This window comes from Solenopsis invicta, chromosome 1 (assembly GCF_016802725.1).
Source record: "Solenopsis invicta isolate M01_SB chromosome 1, UNIL_Sinv_3.0, whole genome shotgun sequence".
Lineage (NCBI taxonomy): Eukaryota > Metazoa > Arthropoda > Insecta > Hymenoptera > Formicidae > Solenopsis > Solenopsis invicta.
The window spans coordinates 26869886-26890077 of record NC_052664.1 but is presented as its reverse complement, the minus strand read 5'-3'; the positions used below and the strand labels follow the sequence as shown (position 1 = coordinate 26890077).

At 33.1% G+C, this 20192-nt stretch overlaps 4 protein-coding genes across 11 annotated transcripts; 1 reads left to right on the top strand and 3 right to left on the bottom strand.

Annotated features, from left to right (window-relative positions):
- Positions 1-9: 9 nt before the first annotated feature.
- Positions 10-4286, bottom strand: LOC105201971 (ectonucleoside triphosphate diphosphohydrolase 5). 3 transcript variants are annotated; one of them, XM_011170284.3, is made up of 4 exons: positions 4055-4286; positions 1152-2297; positions 353-529; positions 10-271 (listed from the first exon to the last, which is right to left on the bottom strand). In XM_011170284.3, the coding sequence occupies exons 1-4, from the start codon at positions 4094-4096 to the stop codon at positions 194-196; spliced, it is 1443 nt and encodes a 480-aa protein (XP_011168586.1). In that variant the 5' UTR covers positions 4097-4286; the 3' UTR covers positions 10-193. The 3 variants fall into 3 exon arrangements, with proteins under 3 accessions (XP_011168586.1, XP_011168587.1, XP_011168588.1); XM_011170285.3 differs by lacking the exon at positions 4055-4286 and adding an exon at positions 3558-3724; XM_011170286.3 differs by lacking the exon at positions 4055-4286 and adding an exon at positions 3412-3516.
- LOC105201969 (mitochondrial 2-oxodicarboxylate carrier) lies at positions 3872-9420 on the top strand. 4 transcript variants are annotated; one of them, XM_026132476.2, is made up of 8 exons: positions 3872-4045; positions 7508-7713; positions 7857-8135; positions 8198-8304; positions 8380-8442; positions 8516-8815; positions 8908-9053; positions 9134-9420. In XM_026132476.2, the coding sequence occupies exons 3-8, from the start codon at positions 7967-7969 to the stop codon at positions 9252-9254; spliced, it is 906 nt and encodes a 301-aa protein (XP_025988261.1). In that variant the 5' UTR covers positions 3872-4045; positions 7508-7713; positions 7857-7966; the 3' UTR covers positions 9255-9420. The 4 variants fall into 4 exon arrangements, with proteins under 4 accessions (XP_025988261.1, XP_011168583.1, XP_025988262.1 ...); XM_011170281.3 differs by lacking the exon at positions 3872-4045 and adding an exon at positions 4900-5036; XM_011170283.3 differs by lacking the exon at positions 3872-4045 and adding an exon at positions 5050-6928.
- Positions 8321-11257, bottom strand: LOC105201968. Its single transcript, XM_011170280.3, has 5 exons — positions 10783-11257; positions 9883-10174; positions 9077-9637; positions 8778-8968; positions 8321-8708 (listed from the first exon to the last, which is right to left on the bottom strand). The coding sequence occupies exons 1-3, from the start codon at positions 11074-11076 to the stop codon at positions 9558-9560; spliced, it is 666 nt and encodes a 221-aa protein (XP_011168582.2). The 5' UTR covers positions 11077-11257; the 3' UTR covers positions 8321-8708; positions 8778-8968; positions 9077-9557.
- Positions 11258-12585: 1328 nt separating this feature from the next.
- On the bottom strand, positions 12586-20013 carry LOC105201972 (transformer-2 protein homolog beta). Of its 3 annotated transcripts, none has more exons than XM_026132427.2 (5): positions 19810-20013; positions 15781-16278; positions 15256-15470; positions 14896-14993; positions 12586-14116 (listed from the first exon to the last, which is right to left on the bottom strand). In XM_026132427.2, exons 1-5 carry the CDS (start codon positions 19822-19824, stop codon positions 14106-14108), a joined length of 837 nt encoding a protein of 278 aa, XP_025988212.1. In that variant the 5' UTR covers positions 19825-20013; the 3' UTR covers positions 12586-14105. The 3 variants fall into 3 exon arrangements, with proteins under 3 accessions (XP_025988212.1, XP_025988211.1, XP_025988210.1); XM_026132426.2 differs by having other exon boundaries at positions 12586-13501; XM_026132425.2 differs by having other exon boundaries at positions 12586-14993.
- Positions 20014-20192: the final 179 nt, after the last annotated feature.

Below are 20192 nucleotides of genomic sequence, written 5' to 3'. Positions count from 1 at the left end.
CGGCGAATATTAATTATCAAATTCGATAATTATTAAATTATTTCACCAAATTCAAAATTTGTATATACATAAAAAAAGTCTTGTTAATATTTTTACATAAACTTTTTTCCTTAATTGTATGTTTTTCCCCTTTGTCTTTTCAATATACAAATCTGGAATAAAACTTATTTAACAATAATATAACAATAAAACGTCAAAGTCCATTTTGCAGAACATTGAATGCAGCTCCCAATGCCCAACTTAATTCGTGGCCATTGATCTTCTTATAAAGCTGCAAGAATCGAGGATACTTTGTCATCTCTGAAGATATATCCTCATAAGATAAAAATAATATTGTAATATTTTTACTTACATGTAGCTTAGTTGATGGTTCCAAGCCAAATCCGTCTCTTAGCAAAACATAAATAAATGTCAAATCTAAGCACATGAACGGCTGATCCGTGTTTGGGTAGTCACATGTCTCCATGGCTTGCTTCAAAAACGAACTTAGTTGCACCATTCCACCCATAAATGGATCAATTAATGCTACCTGAATAATACAAATATAGCATTTTTCATATTTACGTTGTAGCATTTATATGTTAGTTTTTCAATATTAAATAATTGCTATCTTATTTAATATTTATGTGATTCTAAAGAATGTCTTCAATTTTTTACTTTTTTTAAAGCATTATTAAATCAATAGTAGAACAAATAAACAGAGAGTTCAGCAACAGAAAAAAAAATTTAAGAGAAAATTCAAGGAGTGATCCTAAGTAATAAAATCAGACTCAAATATAAAAATTATGATTAAAGTTTCCTTTTCTATTATAAGAATTTAAATATTCATAGGCATTTTTACATATAAATATTTAAATGTTTAGAATTACAAATTCAAGAATAACAAAATTTCGGTGAAAGCTTTATTTCTTAATTATACTGTGTAAATATTCATGTTTTAACACGAATATTAAATATAATTAAAAAAACAAAGCTTTAATTGCCATTTTATTATTGATTTTTATCTTATCTTATCATCTAGAATCATTCCTTAAATTTTCTCCCACCTGTTGCCAAATGCCTTGTATATATAATGAAAATGAATTAAATATTTATATATACATTAATATATTAATATTTTTATTTAACCATATAATTTTTTGAACTTTTACCTCTGTCGCACGTTCGAAGTAGTACGAAAACGCGTATACTTCATGATCCTTCAAGCCTATTGGCTTTTCTGTGAGAGTACCGACGTATTTCTCGATTATCTTCAAGCATTCCGCAAAGCGTACAACAGGTTTGTTCTCATCGCCGCCAGCAAAGTTTTGCGTCTTCACTAATTTGTACGTGCCGTTTATCGGGCCTTTTACAATATAATTGCGCGCTTGGTAAGACCACTCGGTAGATACAATCGGATTGATGCACTCGGAATGTATCTCTATGGGAACTTTAAGATTTGTGTCTTCAAGATTCATATCGAAGGTCAAAATTGCCTTTCTGGCGGCCATTAGACCCATGCCTAAGTAACTGTGCGTGTACAGACTCATGTTGTGATTGAATACATTGATGGAGTAAACGTGCTTCTCCAATTTCTTGGCTTGGACGCTGTTCGGCTGAAACGTGACCTGCGTTGAACCGCCGCCGAGATCCAACGCGGCTACGGTGGTTTGAGAACTGAGCGAGTTAAAACGATCCAATAGAAAGTTGACGGTAAACCAAGAGAAGATCCCCTCGTCCGTGCCTTCCATTATGGAGATGGAATTTCTCGCGATCTGGAATCCGGACGTTTGGAAAAGCTTTCTGCACTCCTCTAAAATGCCGTTGGCTTTGTGTTCCGGCAATAATCTCAGTCCCGCCGTAGCCTTCATCGTCAACAACGTGCGAGGCCATTCCGACTGCGGGATCACGTTCTTCGCCTCATTCAGAAGGGCAGTCAGAGATTTCGCGGCGTCTTCCGGCTTGTCCGCGAACGAGCTTAATCCAGGCTTGATTTCCTTGAACAGCTCATTATCCAACACTAAATTGCCATTGAGGATGGACTCGTGAAAACTGAACGCTAACACACGGCTACCGGTGGATCCAGCGTCAATGACAACCACGTAGAATGGTTTTTGTAAGTTAAATGAAAATGCTAGGGTGTCGATAGCCTTGCTGCCTATCCTGATAGGTTTTAAGTCATTCGCTATGGCTATGTAACCTAGGAACAATGTACCAAGCACTACCAGCATGGTAAAGTACTTTCTCCCTGGTTGGCTGGTTTTCTTCTGGTAGGATGCCAATTCATTATCGCGTTCCTCTTCATTTTCAGTCCTCAGCTAAAAAAAAAACACAAAATAATTATTACAATAGTAAAAATTTATAATATATAGATTTACAATATGTCTGTATATATTATATGTGACACTAAAATAATCAAGTATTGCTTTCAGGATATTGGTGCAATTAAAAAAAAACAAATCTCATTCTAAAGGCTGCATTCCAAAAATCACTGCCAGTACTAAAATGTAATAACAGGAATACTTCTTTCCATCTCAAACTATCAAACTAATTCCTCAAGTATCTCTTTTATCAAATCAAGGGTGACTTCGATCAAGTTCTATTAATTCAATTCAAATTGCTCACAGCAAAATTCTATATTATATAAATCTAGTCTTTAATTTTTCCCACTATTGTAAAAAAAAAAATCTCCATTTTGAGTTCTGCACACAATGGAGGAGTATTAGTTATTAGGAATAGGAATTGGAGTTTTAGAATCAGTTTCCCCCAATAAACACTATAGATAAATAATAAGTTATGTTGTATCTTGTATGATACATTTATGTCTTACGTTTTGTTCGTATTCATTGTGAGTTACATTTAATATTTATTGAGAAAACTAATTCTAAAATGTTAATTCTTATTCCTAATACTTAATATTGTGTGCAAGACTTATATCTTACTGATATTCATTGTGTTATATTCAATATTTATTGAAGAAACTGATTTTAATTCATATTCCTAATATTTAATACTCCTCTGCTATGTTCAGTGCCTAACAGAACACTATTACTCGATAAGGATAGCTTCAAGTGATTAAATGTCCATTTGCATCAATGTAGATTAACTTTGACCTCAGTTTAATTTACTCTTTACTAGTTCTAAAAAATTAGAAAAAGGTACAGAGTAAGTTAAATTGAGATCAAAGTTAGTTTACATTAGTAGAAATAAATATAAGTCTACCGGCACAATTACGTAAAACAACTTTTAAAACGCATAATAAATAAACACTAACATGTTTAATACATAACTATATAACTCATAGTCTTTAATCATTTTGTTTTATAAACAACAAAAAACTCGTTTTGTTCTCGTGCGTGAAGCGTGTACTACAAATATCACCTGACGGAGCGCTAATCGTCAATCAAGTCGAAAGTTTATTATCAAGGTCACCTAGGTCAATCCAATCGAATTAACTCGCTCGAGGTCACCCTGAGACGGACGCAGAGAGGGGAAATGGACGACGTTAACCTCTCCAGAGCATATCGCGAACGAGTGTCACGAGGGGGTCTCTTTTTTCCTTCTCTCTCTGCACTTACGAGCGTATATCGCATCTAGGTACGCGACCCGTACGATTCGCCAAGTGACGAGTGCTCGTCATGTAAAAAAAAGCCGCGTCGAGAGTGGTCGAGAGTCGAGAGGCGCACAATGACGGCGTGAGGCGCCGAGATCAGCCGAGATGCCTATCGCGCGTATGTATCGCGCCCTCGAGCGCAATTGCGCCGCGCTCGTCGTCGCTCGTGTGTCGACGAGACGAGGTGGCGATCACGTGACGAAGGACGCGAACGGAGGCACGATTCGAAATTCGAAACGTATCCCCGCTCGTACGCTTCCTACTCTCAAAACACTCGTGGTCGCAGGTCGCATTGGATGATTGGATCTTGGATCTCGACAGCCACATTCGACGCAGATCGCACTGGGTCACGCACGTTTATCTCGCGTTGCGACTCACTGTGACGCGTATCACCGCGTTCGAATGAACATCGAAGCGAACATTAGCAGCGTGTATCGACGAAATCTCATGCAGGTTACGTACCTTTCGATGCCTCACATTCGTGTTTCGTTCGGCGGACGACATGACGAGAGGCAGCTAGGTGACGGCGATGCAGACGGAAATAACGGATGATCGATGCGAAGACGAAGACGCGCGCGAGAAGCCGGGAAGATCGCGCGGACTGCCGGAAGCGAATTGCACGGCGTGACCAGGCGCAATCCGCGTGAGTCTCGTTGGAAAGTAATTAGCGTCGTCGGTGGGTCCGCCGCCGGCGTTATCGCGTGGCGCGAACTGCGATAACGTTCCGCGATGTAACTGCGATGTTACGCTTGGCGGTTCCCCGAGCGATCCCCGGGGTACAAAGGTGACGGGAGGAAGGAGCGAGCGAGACGAAACGGTCGATAATAACTAGCGTCACGAAGCTATTTGTCAGCCCGGGCGATTTGACAGACGGCGACAAACGCGACCACCCGAGAGGATCGAACGGCGATTGGGACAGATCGAAAATAGACGTAATTTAGTGGCGAGCGTTAAAATGGTAGACATTAAAATAGTGAGCGAAAAGGAGCTAGAGACGGAGATGGAGCTAGTGCTGACTGGCATCGTTAAGGCGTGTTTAGGAAGATGATAAAACGCGTCACGTGACTTGCAACGAAAATGAAAGGCAACTTTGTTGCGCTCCGACGATGCTTTACGTAATTCTTAGAAAAAAAAGGAGAGAGAGAGGGACGCTACACCGAGAGCGAAGAATTCGGCTCACTGTTTTCTTTTTTTTCCATCGAGTTGTTTTTGCGTGATGCTGATGACTTTCGCACTCGGTTTTGTCATCGCGGAGGCAAAAAATTTTCGTCCAATCACTTAATTATGCAATGCGATTAGATAACGCACGACGACACGCTCGATCGCAACGAGTCGCCGATTCAATGAGTCGCCGATTCATCACGGAATTCGTGGGTTGAGCTTGTCGATGTATTTGTAAATCATCGTAATTAACGTGCGAGATTATTGAGCGTCGATGGTTATTGTAAGTATCTTGATACTTAAATATAAAATGAGATAACATTGAAATGATACTAAATCGCACATAAAAATCCCTTACAATTGATTTCTTTTTATTATCATTTCATTAAGATTTCAAGAATTCAATGCAATATGTTAAGGTTATAAAGAATGCAGTAAAATTCAAAATAAGAACAAAATGGACGGAATAAATTTTAATTAGATTGCTCAGTAGAATTGATTAAAATTTGGTACCGCATATGAGTGAATCGGAATAAAAATATTCCGTCTTAAAATTTTTTTTTAAATGAATGATTTAAATCATTTCAAGAAGTTAAAAAAATCCTGTAAATATTGTAAACATGAACATTTGTAATCACGATAGCTTGTAAATTTAAGCATTTGCGTTACACTCAACTGACAAATATTTAAGTGAAAAAATTTAACTAAAGCCCCAGTATTGCTTATTTTATTTATTTCATTACATTTCTAAATTTTAAACACAAGATTAGCAAGCAGGGCTGTGTCAATCAGCAATTCTTGAAGTGTTAAATAATTTTGAATTTTTGAAGCTTATTAAAACTATGCGCTACATATTTGTCGGACTAAAATAACAATCCTGGCTGAGATATTCTTCAGTTTTTTTTCAGGAGGAGGGATCTTATAGATGCTTCTAAAGCATTAATTAATATTATATATTTTGGCTTTACGATTGTGTTTTGAACATTCATGTTTATGTTTGTAAACATTTCGTTTTTTTTTGGTCGTACTTAATACCAGCATTCGATCAGATTTGATGTTCGCTGCGTATACAGTCACTAATTATCTGGATATATAGGATACAGAAAGTTTATTTTATGCTACATGTTTACTAAATATATTTTAGGAAAAACCCCGTTTGTTGTAGTGGAAACCTTCGTCAGTGATGTATCTTTATCAAGAGTATATTTTTGATTTGTAACATAAAATAAACTTTTAATATTTTGTGCGTCTCCTCGAACAATTAATTTCATGATTGTGTGTGAGATTATCTTGTTAATATTATTCTATACAATTTTATTATCTTTTATACACATTTTCAGATTTAAGTAAACATAGATAAAGCTAGAAATAGAATCAATGTTTTGTTGCATTTTTATTTAAATATGATTTCAATCTAATTTTCTTAGCAACGAGCCAGTGAATCTTTTCGGCTTGAACACAAATATTCTTTCAAAAGAAATGTATCACTGGCAAGGTTTTTTCATTTATAATTGAGTTTTCCCCAAAACAATTACAATATCTGATAATTTGTAACATAAAATAAACTTTCAATCTCCTATGTCCAGAAAATTAGTTTCATAACTGGTAATTGAATTTGTACGACACTTATGCAACAAATAACAACAATGAATTTTCGTTTATAAATATATATCGAGCTTTAGACTCAAGTGCATGAGTTTTATCTTTTTTAATCAATGATACTTGATCTTCAAATGCGTGTTTAATACATACAACGAAAGTAATCGATAGTCGAGTAACAAAGTTGAATACGTGGAAATTGAAAGATGTGAGGAAGCTAAGTTAATTATAACTTTCAAAGTCGCTTGGTTGCAACTTTGTGCGAGACAAAGCTCATACAGCACAAAACATTTCAGCAATATTGCAACAGTTTAGAAATATTTATAAAGTGGCTGGAACATTGTAGAAATGATCTGTGCTGTACGGGAAGATGTTTAAAAATATTCAGCCTACGCCTCACAAACGACTCATTGCATTGTCATCGGGATCGCGAATCACGCGCAGTCTTGATCAAGCGAAACGCGTATGCAGAAGTGTATTCGAAAGTGTTACTCCATTTCTTATAAGAAAAGTTGAATTTGAAACGGCATCTATCATTTTTTGTTCCCTGAATTTTCCAGACAAAATTGCTGTTTTGTACGTATTTTTTTGCTCTAGAAAGAAATTTTTTTGCTCCACATATCGCACGAGTTTTTTTGCATGCGTGTGTATAGATAAGGTATATAATCTTGTCGAAATATTTATGAAAGAGATAAAGTGCAGTTCTCTTATCGAAATTTATGATATGCATAATAAATATTTAACGAGATAAAAAAAAACTATATACATATATCTCTATATACATTTTATATAGTGATGTACGTATTTAGATATATATAGCTATATATTTATATACAATAAATTTTTAATATTATCTAAAAATAATTATTTGACTTTACATAGACTGATATTTAACTTTTCTTTAATACATTAGAAATTATTTAATTCATACTGATCTAATGGTAATACTGCCAGCCATAAGCAAATGTAATTTTATATGTTTATTAATTAATCAAAGCTTTTTAGTATTGTGTATACTGCAGATAAATTTTGGATACGTTTACAAATAAAAATTCGTACAAGTCTTATGCGAATAAGTGTTAATCATTGCATTGAAGGTTAGAATTCTTTTCTGGGATCTAAAAATAGATCCCAACTCAACAAACATATTTTTAGGTCGTGGTGTTCTCCAGCTTTCTTGTACATAGTATGGCCCGCATTGACAGGAACTTTTATCAAGAGATCGATATTGTAAAAGTGGAGAATTTTTAATTTATGTAGCAAAGTAATTGAATATTTTAGTACACATTATAAATTTAATATTTTATAATGTTCCACTGGGGAAGATAGTACATGTTATTCTATTTGATCCCTTAAACCTGGTAAGAATAAACAATTGTAAATAATAAAAAAAATACATTAAGTCATTTTAGAGAGAATTATTATTTATATATTATTATATTATTATTTACAATTTTACAGCTCAATTTTGACAACAATAAGAAATTTAATTATTTATTTTCAGATCTGCAATATTTAGCAAATGACAATATCGAGTATATATTATATCAACAACGAATACTTATTCTTCTAATTTTTTATATCAATCAGATAATCTGTTTAAAAACTGTAAAAATGACGCACAATACCTCAGAAAATCTTCTAAAAAATGCTGTCATCCAAATTGGTGCTGGAGGATCGGCAGGTTTCATCGAAGTTTGTATAATGCAGCCAATGGATATTGTTAAAACACGTTTTCAACTCCAAGTGAAGACAACAAAGTCAGATCCATTATATTATACAGGTACTTCGTGTAACATCAAGACATTTGTATTGTATTCATGAGCTATTTTAACATAATTATAGGAATTCGTGATTGTATGACTAAAATGTATAGGACTGAAGGACTACCAGCATTTTGGAAAGGAATCTTACCTCCGATACTCGTAGAAACTCCTAAACGTGCGGTTAAAGTAAGTTTGTCCACTGTTCGATGTCTGCACATTTATTTTTAATTTTACATTTAGTTTGTTCTTTTTTTCTTTTAGTTTTTTACATTCGAACAATATAAACAATTTTTTTTATTCGGCGCTAGTGCACCCACTCCATTGGTAACTATTCTAATACGATTATTTAACTCCAATCTAATTGTTTGTAAAATAAAAAAAAGTTGCATTGTTGTAGACATTCTCATGCGCTGGTTTCTTCGCCGGTGTTACAGAGGCCATATTAGTTAACCCTTTTGAAGTGGTCAAAGTAAAATTGCAATCTGATCGAAAGCACGTCAAGGAAAGCCCGTCGACATTTGCAGTAACAAAAGAAATCGTCTCAAAGCATGGTTTCGGATTGAACGGTCTGAATAAGGGGCTCTCGGCTACTATAATGAGAAACGCGGTTTTCAATTCATTCTATTTTGGTTTCTATTATTCTGTTAAGGAATACATACCACGCAGACAAGAATCTTGGCTGGAATTTTTAACAAAGGTAAATCACTCAGGCTTGTGTGACAACACAGAATGGATATAATTATGTACACCGTTCTCATCAGTTTCTAACATGTACTGAAAATTGTTCAGGTTGCTATAGGATTTGTGTCTGGTACCGTCGCTTCTTGTTTAAACATACCATTTGACGTTGCTAAAAGTCGCATTCAGGGATCACAGGATGGTACGCAATACAAAGGAACATTGAACACCATGCACATTATTTACAAGAGAGAAGGGTATTTACATACGCTTTACTTACTGCGATATGATTGTATTTAGGTTTGAGTTTGCTCACTCGTGCAATCTGTCATTCCAGATTTAAAGCCTTATACAAAGGCTTGGTGCCGAAGGTGATGAGACTAGGTCCAGGCGGTGCCATTTTGCTTGTGGTGTATGACTACATGCATGTATTTCTTACAGAAAAGTTCAAAGACTAATATTTACATTGCATTTCAAGTTGTGAGATAACTATAAGAATATGTTATATTCTTCAAAATGGACTTTACATTTATACATTTTTTACATTATATCTGTATATGTATATGTGTATATATATAATATGTATATTTTTATGTATAACAAAATGAAGATTAATGTAATTTTAATCATGAAAATATAACTCTTTACATGTTTTTTTTCACATAAATAAGTTTTTAACAACTTTATATGTTTCTTTTCTTCTCTCAGTCTTAATAGTTTTTGTTTATGTATACATATTACAACATTGCATAAAAAAAGAATTAATCATCTAAAACAGAATCTAGCCATTTTTCCAAGTCAATTGGTTTACTTGGAACATTCTTTGACTTTGTTTTGGAATCTGCAACAAATCGTCAATAAATATCTGTGATATAAATCTTTCATATTTGTTACATTGCGGCAAACTCATCTAGTTGTAAATTATACGTTTAAAATTGTCTTTTTAAATAAATTTGGTAAAATCTTGATAATATCTCGTAATAGCTCTAATATTTGGTAATATCTCGTAATTTCCAAAAATTACAAAATAGCATTATTACTATGTTAATAAAATGTCAAAATGTTTCCTTTTTTCTAAGATCTTACCAGTGTTATGAGACATCGACAGCAACTTAGGCACTATACTTTCTGGCTCGTTGGTCTGGATGGGTTCTTTTAGAGACAACAAAAAATCTAAATCTTTTTCTAAATTAACAAAATTGTCTTCCAGATTTACATTTGTCACTGGTTCCAAGTTTTCTGCTTGACCAGTTTTCATATTCTCTTTAGCCCCACTTTTGATATCTGGTAAACTCGATGTGTTTAGACCATCCAAAATCGTGCTATAAGCTGCTTTGCCTCTCTCGGCATCATTGTGGATACTTGTCAACTGGTCGCTCTAAAATTAAATCATTAAATTAATCTTTTATTCAATTGAGAGTAATTCACAAAATTTAAGTTAATCTCTACGTATTTCTATAAGTAATAGATCTTATCAGAATTGGCTATAATTCAAAACAGTACTTAAATCTCTGTCCTTAATAAAATCCTTAAATAAAATGTCTTATGATTTCAAGATAATGGTTTTTGATTTGAGTCTTTGTTTTTAATAACGCACAATATTATCTCAGATCTTTTAAAACTAAAAAGTAATTTTATTTGTAATTTGAGACTTGAGACCCAAGATAGTTATTATGCATTACTAAAGACAAATACTTAACCTGTTGCAAGTCAGGTGAGATTTCATAATATAATTAAAAACGTAAAACTTGTTAAAAAAAAACACAAAAATCACTATGTCCCTGTAAATAATAAAGAAAGAAAAATATTGCACTTATATTGAATCTGAATAAATTTTATTTGAGAATCTTGTAAATCCCATGTAATTAAATATTTAACTTTCATTTACGTGTCTCGCGAAAGGTTAAAGCATAAAACATTGTCTTGAAATTACAAGTCAGTCATTCTGAGTTATTTTGTCGAGGTCCTATCTCTCGAGATACTTACTAGGAAGTAATTGTCGGGCACGTCGGCGTATTCGTTGAACGGAATGCAGTCGATTGCAGCCGACAGTGCCTTCAGGTTCAGGGTGAAGAACTCAGAGTATTGTGACGAGTCGATGGTCCAGTCTTTCTCCGACTTGAAGACGAAGTGGCCACCTTTTGAGAGCGGCGCATTTACAAGGGTACCGAAGTCCTTGCCCACATCCTCGTCCATCGTCGGCAATTCCGCGCGATCATCGACGGAATCGTTGACCGAAGGTTGCCGCGATTTGGCAGTTTTCCTCTTCGCTTTCTGCATTCTCGGAGATTCGTCCTCGTTTACGCGAGGATTGAGATCACAAGTTCGTTTACGCTTAGATGGTTTAGATTGTTTAGAATGTCAAAAATTCACGTACGTGTTCATGTTTACCTCTGGTCTGTATACAGCAAACAAGCAACTGCAATCAGCTGCAATAGCCAATAGATCGATAGTCGACTGTAGTCGACGCTCGACTTTCGATGGCTCGACCACTTTTTCGACATCTTTAAATACAAGTTTAAAAATAGGAAATAAGAGTAACTTTTGAAATAAGAGTTGAATTTTAATAATCTTTATTAAAATTCAACTCATAATAAATTTATTAAATAGTATGATATATTTACTATTTTGTTAACATGAATAGAATTTAAAATATAATAGAGGAGAAGAGGGTATTATGGCTACTGTCGATATAGCCATATTACCACTTTTTTTCTTCCACCGATTGTGTAGTGCATTAGATTTTTATAAATCACGTCCTAAATAATAAATATTTCATTACTTTAAGTCTAGAATCTGTCAAACAACACTCTGACAAATGTAATCGTTCAAGTTTCAATAGAAAATATTAATTATAAACAAAGTTATTCAATAAAATGAAAATGGGTGCCATATTACCTTCTCCTCTAATAGTACTGAATTTTATTGTTCAGCATTTAGAAAAAAATAAAATCAGGAACAGACATACATAATTAAGAATTCTGCTGTTAACAATTTTGTTAATTAAATTAATATTCGATTAATTTAATTGTTGAATAATAGTTCAAGTAATACTTGCAATAATTTATTAATATATGAATAGAATTGTTAAAGTTTATATTATTTAAAAGTGCGAAAAAAAGATTAAGAAAAAAAATTAAGAAAATTAGAACAATGAATTGTAAATTAGAGATTTTATTTTAAGTGATTCTGTCGATTGAATTAATGACCAGCAGTTAATTGGAGTTTAATCGAAGTCGTACCAATTCTTTCAATTAAGCGATTAATTTCATTTAAAAACAGCATAAACTACAATTTCTAATAACATTTGGAACGATGTATTGTCACTAATTTTTTAAAAAAACTTGAGAGAAGAATATACTTGGATGTATACATATATCATATTTATTACTAATTGATTTTATATTAAGAAACAAATAATCAAAGAAATATCAGAAAAGAATTACAATTTTAAAAAATTTCAAAATTTTTTTTGAATACCAATAAAATTCCATAAAAATTTAATTTTTCAAAGATAAAAATTCTAGGTTTTTCCGGTAGTAAACATCTTATTATCTTCAATCTACTTTTGTTTTTCACATGTACTGTTTCTATATATAAAACGACAAAATATTAATTGTTTTCGGGTTAATGAACATATTACTTTATAAACTTATCGATTAAGTAACAATTTTGGTTAAACAAAATCACTTAAAATTCTTGAATACATACAAGTCAATGAGTTCGATTTAAATACAAAGTTTTACGGCAGGTGATCTGTAGAGGATTAAAAATCCAAAAGACAAATTCTTTGCTGGAAGCTGATTTTATTGGCTATAAATTTCAGGTAAAGTCCTGACGTGGACTTCCATCACATACTACAAGATTGAGACCTAGAGATTTGTAAAGGCAATAATCTCGCGCTGGATATATCATAAAAAGACTCGATCCGCAGCATTATCTGTATCCTAGTGTAAAAAGCGATTTGCGTATTACGCACCAAATTTCGTAATGTAAAAAAAACCATAAAAAAGAGAGGGACCAAAGTCAATCGAGTAGTAGAAACAACGTTTATTGACAAAATGCTTTGATTGATAAAGTATTACTATTAGGTAGGTAAAATTTATAATATATTGAGGTCTTGGAGGAAACGGAGGTCTCAGGATGGTGGAGGGAGAGGATGTGGTAAAGGAAGTATACGAACTTTTATCTTTATTTTCATGTATGCATATATAGAGGTTTTTGCATATAAGCATATATGTATATATATGCAGTTCTCTAGAGCGAATAAAATGGCGTGTGGCAACCAAACCAACTGATAAAGAATATGATCGGTACAAAGGTCTGGGAGCAACCTTACGCTCGTCCCTATTCTACGAAAGATTTTTCGATGAACTTCTTGAATATTTTCGTAAACACGTTCGGCCCTGTTTCACCCCCCAACCAAATGACTCCGTCCCGGTCGGGGGGGGTCTGACGATCAACTCGACTCTGTCTTCGGACTTGCACTACTTGAAGTTTTCTTCTAGGCTTGAGGCTTCTCAGCCGGAAATGAATTGTAGATCATATTCTTTGTCACAAGCAACCGAGAAAACCTTCTGATTCTTGACAATGCGAGCAAGATAAACGTGTTCTTCAAATATCTTGTCTTGACTTTTCAAAACTCATTTTTTCAGAGTGAAACTTCAAACTTCCCTCTATCATCCAATACCTCTTGATTCAAAACCTTATAAACAAACAAACAGGTTAGAGAACTTACTTTTATTTGAAGCCTGTTATTATTTTTCTTTTTCGCGTTTGGTTTACTTTTTTAGGTTTATTTAGGTGTACTTTATTTCTTTTTTTTTGTTTGTTAAAGAGAATAATTTTTCCACACTTTTTTTTAAAGAAACTATGCTGGAATACAACTGTAAGCTAGAGGTGAAGATTAAGCAAATATTAAGCACTCAATTATATTCCAGCTTTCACATTATAGCCTTGTATATTTTTACACAATTGAAACCTTATCTTCATAATACTAATAGGAAGCGATATAAACTTATGAAAATAAGGTTTTACATCTATTCTAACCTTACTGGTTTTCGTGCAAGCAGTATGCTACACTACTATATTTTGCACTTTAATTTCTTGATCAATAATGTTATTGATATTGTTACAATTTTGTAAACTTAAAACGCTTGCGAGATTTTATCGCATACGATGCAGAATTGGGTAAGGTAAGAATAGTAATATAAATGATTTCGTTCATTTCATAATTTTGACCCGGTGAAGAAATATTTGGGTCAAAGTCATTGGATCTGCTGAAAGGACCTGGCCTCGCATCACTTCATCTAATATCGACCTGAAATTCATTAAGCAACAAAAAAACCATGATTGTTTTACGCAAGTTACGGATTGCTGCTTAGCTACTACCGTATGATTTATCGAGCGCATTTCTCTGACGCTCCCATCTGCTGTTTTCTTGCTAACTTAAATACTTACTTTGCAATCCAGTTAACATTACCGTTCCAATTAGAAATATAAGCGGTCTACGAAAATATGAATCCGAAGAATCATATATATATCTTCAATTGTTCGACGACTCTTTCCAATGTGACAAAATATGCCGCGCGCGCAAAATTGTCTCTTGAAATTCGCAATAAGCAGCATTAATTTGCGTTAAGTAGAAAATTATTGTTTAACATTTGTTCGCAATATATAATTTCTTTTAGATTTAATTTTTTAAGTAAATTCTTTAAGAAAACGGTTAATTAACGTATATATTACACACAAAATGCCCGGCCATCAACAGAGAATTATGAAGAGAAGTCATGTCTTTTTCTAGGAAAATAAACGTTACGGAACATGCGGAATACTCTTCCATGTAACATTTTCATGTGAAGTGTTCAATAAATAAAAAAAGTGAAGTAAGAGAAACAAATGTACATTACAGTAAGCACTGTTGTGCAATAAATTACGAAAATATAAAGTTTTTGCTAGATAATTTGCAGTTCTATATATATATACATATATACTTGTAATCACGTGTGTTTCAACATACATTTTAGTACAGGAATAAGACACATATCAATGTAGACAGCTTATATTGTAATGCAAAATTAAAGTGGAAATTGTACTTACGCGGCGAGTAGGAGCGTGATCTAGAACGATCATAACGTGAACGTCGGCGGCTGTAATATGGGCTGGGCGAGCGGCGGTAGCTTCCTCTGTAGCTAACCCTATTCCGGTATAAAAAGACAAATTAAAAAAAAAAGAAACAATGTGTAAAGTAAATGAGTCAAATATCGGAAATTCAAACTTAATGTTTTTTTTGTAATACATGAAATTTTTAAATCTTTGATGATACTTCGAGATGCGACACATACATCCTTAAACCTCAATCTTTTAGTTAAAAAAGTATTTAAAATCGGATTTCCAATCAATGATTTTTTTATGTATTTACAATTCACATTTGAACTGTCGTTCGAGAAATAGACTTACTCTCTACGTCTCGGTGCATCCCAGCTTCTGTCGTGTAGATGAGTGGGTTTTCCCATGTATATTCCTGGAGTAGGAGTATGAGCACGTTCCGTGATCGAGAAGTCTACTCTGATTCTTCTTCCGTCGATTTCCATGCCGGTGCATTGCTCTTTCGCCACTTTAGCATCCTCAGACGACTCAAAATACACAAAGCAGAATCCGCGAGAGCGTCCAGTCTGTAACAAACGTGAGATACATGTGTACCATTTCATTACCATTAAATCGCACTATCATAATTATGTTTATATTGATATTAGTTCACACGCAAATCTATATTTATATACAATTATGTGGCCAGAAGCCTTTGACGCATCACGTGTCTCTTAAGTATGAACGTTCTAAATTTCTGGCGTAACTTTACTGTTCCCCAGTATAAATACCTATGGTAAATGCATAAATACCGAGTAAAGATACTTATGGGGAATAATGGATCATTTGTGTGCTCTCGCACTGTGCGAATAAACACGTACATCGAGTTTCACATACCTTTGCATCGATAACGACTTGCACTCGTGCGACTGGGCCGTATTTTGAGAATATATGTTGAATTTGTTGTTCAGTCGTAAAAATGGAAAGTCCGAAGACACCTAGGCATCGAGAGGGGCAGGGATTGTCACGATTACCGATGTGTCGTCGTCTGGATGACATTGGACTGCGCGAGTGTGACCGATACACGTGTCGGTCGCGAGAATAGCGTGATCGCGAGTATGAGCGAGATCTGCTGCGAGAATAACGGCCGCCACCTCGATACGGCGAGCGGCTGCGACTACGACTGCTACGATGACCGACGCTGGCGTACTTGCTGCCGCGATATGACTTCCGACCGCGTGACGCGGAACGACTGCGCGATCTCGAGTATTTGACCTCTCTGTGCGAGTCCTTCCGCTCGCGCGACTTGCGCGATCTCGAGTGTGACCGCGAGTCCCTTAGGCCACCATCTGCAGTACGTGGTCGACGGGGGCTTGCACTGCGACTGCCGCTTCTCTGTAAATAACAAATAACCGTTACTACAATTTATATTGCATGTGCATACAATGATCTAAAATTATAGAATAAAAATAAAAAAATAAAGTGAATTAATTTTTTTTACTTCAACATTTAAATATTAAACATTACAAAAGCATTTCATATTTAATTTACTATTGAATACAACATATTCTTTAAAATCTTCTTTTACTTCTTCTGCAATATGCGAAAAATCATACATAGAACACACATTTATAATGAAGCTATAAACAATTACAAGAATTATATGAACATTAGAAAAATTATTAATAAAACAAAACAAAGAAAAGAAAAAAAAAAGAAAAACAATTCGCTAAATAAAATTTTTTATTAGCAAATATACTTTAATCTTTTGAAGCATGATGTGACATACCTTTTGCCACACCTTTTGAAAATTAAAAGAAATATATTTCTTTCACTTCGATTTTGTTGCAATTTCATATCTAAAGTATTCTAAATTGCTGAATCCAAATCTGAAATCAAAATTTCAAAATTCACAACAGTTAACTTAATAATGCAACATTGCAGCGTTACATTTCTTTGTTATAAATTTATAAAATACTCAGGACTGGCAAAAACCCGGGTTTTTCAAATTAAACCCAACTCATTCGGTTATAACCGGTTTTACCCAGTTTTGCCCGGTTAAATCCGTTTTTCATAAAATTTGTAACCGTATTATAAGTTATAACTTCTTTGTTTCACTTTATTTTGTATTAATTGTATGACTTATGATAGTTGATTAAATATAAACTAATATAAACGTACGATTTACATTTAAAATTACTTTACAATTTAATTTGCAATTAAAACATTTTGTGATTCAAGTATCTGGTCTGGTGCCATGTTAAAACTTTATTTTGAAAATGTATATTTCTTTATAAATGTATATTGTTTTATTTTTAAATGTATATTACACATACACAATACAAATAATTTACGTTTAAATTTAGAGTTTAGTCCACGGTATTTTATTTTTTTAATTTACTTCATTAATTGAACTTAGAAAAGTATTATTACTTTTATTATATAATTTCATTTTATTTATTAATATATTATATGTATTAATATCTAACACTATAATTTTAAAATATATTAAATATAAATAATAAAACGCAACTTTTGTTTTCTTTTGTGATTTACAAACTAGATATTAATTTTATTTATGTTTTCCTATGCTTTAAAAATGTATAGTAAAATAAAATCTCTGTGGGTTTTAGTATTGGTTTTTCACTTGGATAAAACCGGTTTTAACCGGGTGGGTTTAACTGGGTTGAGCAAAATTTTATCAGCCCTGAAAATACTACAAACACCAAATATTGGTTTCTATTCTCTTCTTTAAAAAAAAATTGGCATCTAAGGAACAGGTCTGGTACATTACCAATCTCAGTTTGTGCATGTCTTTTATCCAAGACATTTTAGAAAACTGCTTTGGATTACAAATGATTCTATCATGTATAGAGTAATTGTTGATTTTATACTTCTCTCTGTAAATTTTTCATTTTTCCTTTATTTTCAATTAATTCTTGTTTATATATTAAAGAAATTTTATATATAAAAAAAAAGTTAAGTGACAATTTTGAGCTAAAATGTAAGAAAACTATTTACTATGGTATTTGTGTCGAATATTATAAATAATATTAAAAATTTAACTCTTGTAATTTCTTGAAAGTTTTTATAATACTATATCAATAAAAAAATGCATTATTTAAAATACAATTAACCTTCAATTTATATTTATTCATAAATATTAAAATACCTCACTTTCATGTTACTGAATAAGTCAATTTTTTCAAGTTAACTGACTCTAGAATTACTTTTTCTTTTGCAATTTGGAATATCAATTTTAAGGAGTGGAAGTATTTATGTATTTTTCTAATTTAGTCGATTATAATTAGTTATAATATTTATATACAATTTTTTTAATTAAAAACCATATAGATACTTTCTAGAGATGTTAATGTAAGAATATCAAAAGAATTTTTTTTAATAATAACCATTATCACAAGTGCATGTACAAGTAATGATAATTACTTCAAATGCAAATAAAACCATAAAGATGGCTAAAAACAACTTGTACACAAAATGTTAATATCCTCATTACTAGCATATCGCCAGCTACACAAGGCATCTTTTAATGATACAAATGAAAATCATAAGGAGCAAGGTGAGTACTATATACTGAATATAGAAGATTAAATTTCAGTTGTCTTAGAAAATCTTAAAACCTTTCAGACAAAATCAGATGATTTCTAAACTGTTACACAAAATGTGTTACAAAGCTCGGTAATGTAAGCTAAATAATATAAATATATTTTACTAATGTATATTATGTAAGGAATAAATTCACTTTACTTCCTGATTTACCCTGTATTTTGCATGGAAAATTAGATGTTAAGGAAATAAAATATAAAAAAATGTAATATTTTTCTTTTTAATTCAATAATTCTTATAAATTCGTACAACTCCACTGTAAATGCGAATCATGTATCATATTTTTTTGCATATTATGGAGAAGTGAAAGAAAATATTACATGTTACAATAAATACGCCATATTTAAATTTAGATTAATATTAAATGCTTTTATGTCTAATATTTAAAATGCTGAATTAAATATATTTAAATATAAAATTAAAATATATTTAAAATTTAAGAAAAATGTGCAAAAATGTGTTATTAGAAAATGGTGAATAAAATATTTGATTTATCAAAGATAAAACTGAGTTCTTCAATAACAATATAAATTTAATTCAAAAGATAATATCGATTTCTTCAAAATATAACAATGACAAAATCCTTTTGTATTATTCTGTATAAACAAATATATGATATAATACTAAGACTGTTACTTTTAAAACATTTAAAGTTTTAAGAATATTTGAAACTTTTAAGATTAATCTCAGGCCTTTGAAGTTATCAGCACATTGAAGCTTCAAGAATCTTTGAAATTGTCAGAAGCATGTCTGTGCATTTGTATTGTCTAAATACAAACAATTGTGTAAAACTTCAAAAAGGAGTCTTAACAAAAACATTCTGCTCTTGGTATAATACATTTATGTATATAAATATAGCCTTATAAATCTATATATAATATGTACATAAGTTAGATATATGTATATCAGAATTTTTTTTATAACAAATGAGCTACTAACAGTGGCAATTACGTTATTCTAAACACGCGAAATTCTAAACGCGATCGACCAATCGTGATTCAGCTCTTACGTTTATAGGGGCTTATATCGAGATTAATATTCATTGTAGGAGAATCGTACGGCGCCAAGAACTTTTTTTCGTTTTATCATACTTTATTCCAAAATACGTGTCGCGATTAACGGAAGCGTAAGGGCCGCGAGTTGTAATTGTCGCAAATGCTACATGGTAATGATAATGGCTGGAAGCAGAATTGCGTCGCTGGATCGATAATGGCTATGCCGAATTGCGTTATCTCATCGCAACCCGTGCGACGTAGTGCGCGTCGCCGCGAGTATTTACCATCGACGCTTCGCACTCACCTCGATGTCGCTCATCGTCGATATCCCTCGAGCGTGAGTCTATGCTGGAGAATGAACGAGATCGCCTCGACACGCGCTTCGTATCTTCGTGGACTCGACGAAAATATGGCGTAAGCCTTTCTCGTCGCAGGAAATGCCGGGCTCCGAAGCACTCGCAAACGAACACACCAACATCCGGCGGCGTTGTTACGGCAACGGCAGCGCGTCGCGATTTTATGGCGAATGCGCATGACGATATTCGTCTGCATCCGTCCACAGGACTGCGTTCAGAAACATCAATAGGGCCAAATCAGGTCGAATTGTCCAAATGAGATTGGTCAATTCCTTCTGTCCGAGTTCTTGGACAGATTTTTAGCACCGTAGACACAAGATTTCACGCATGC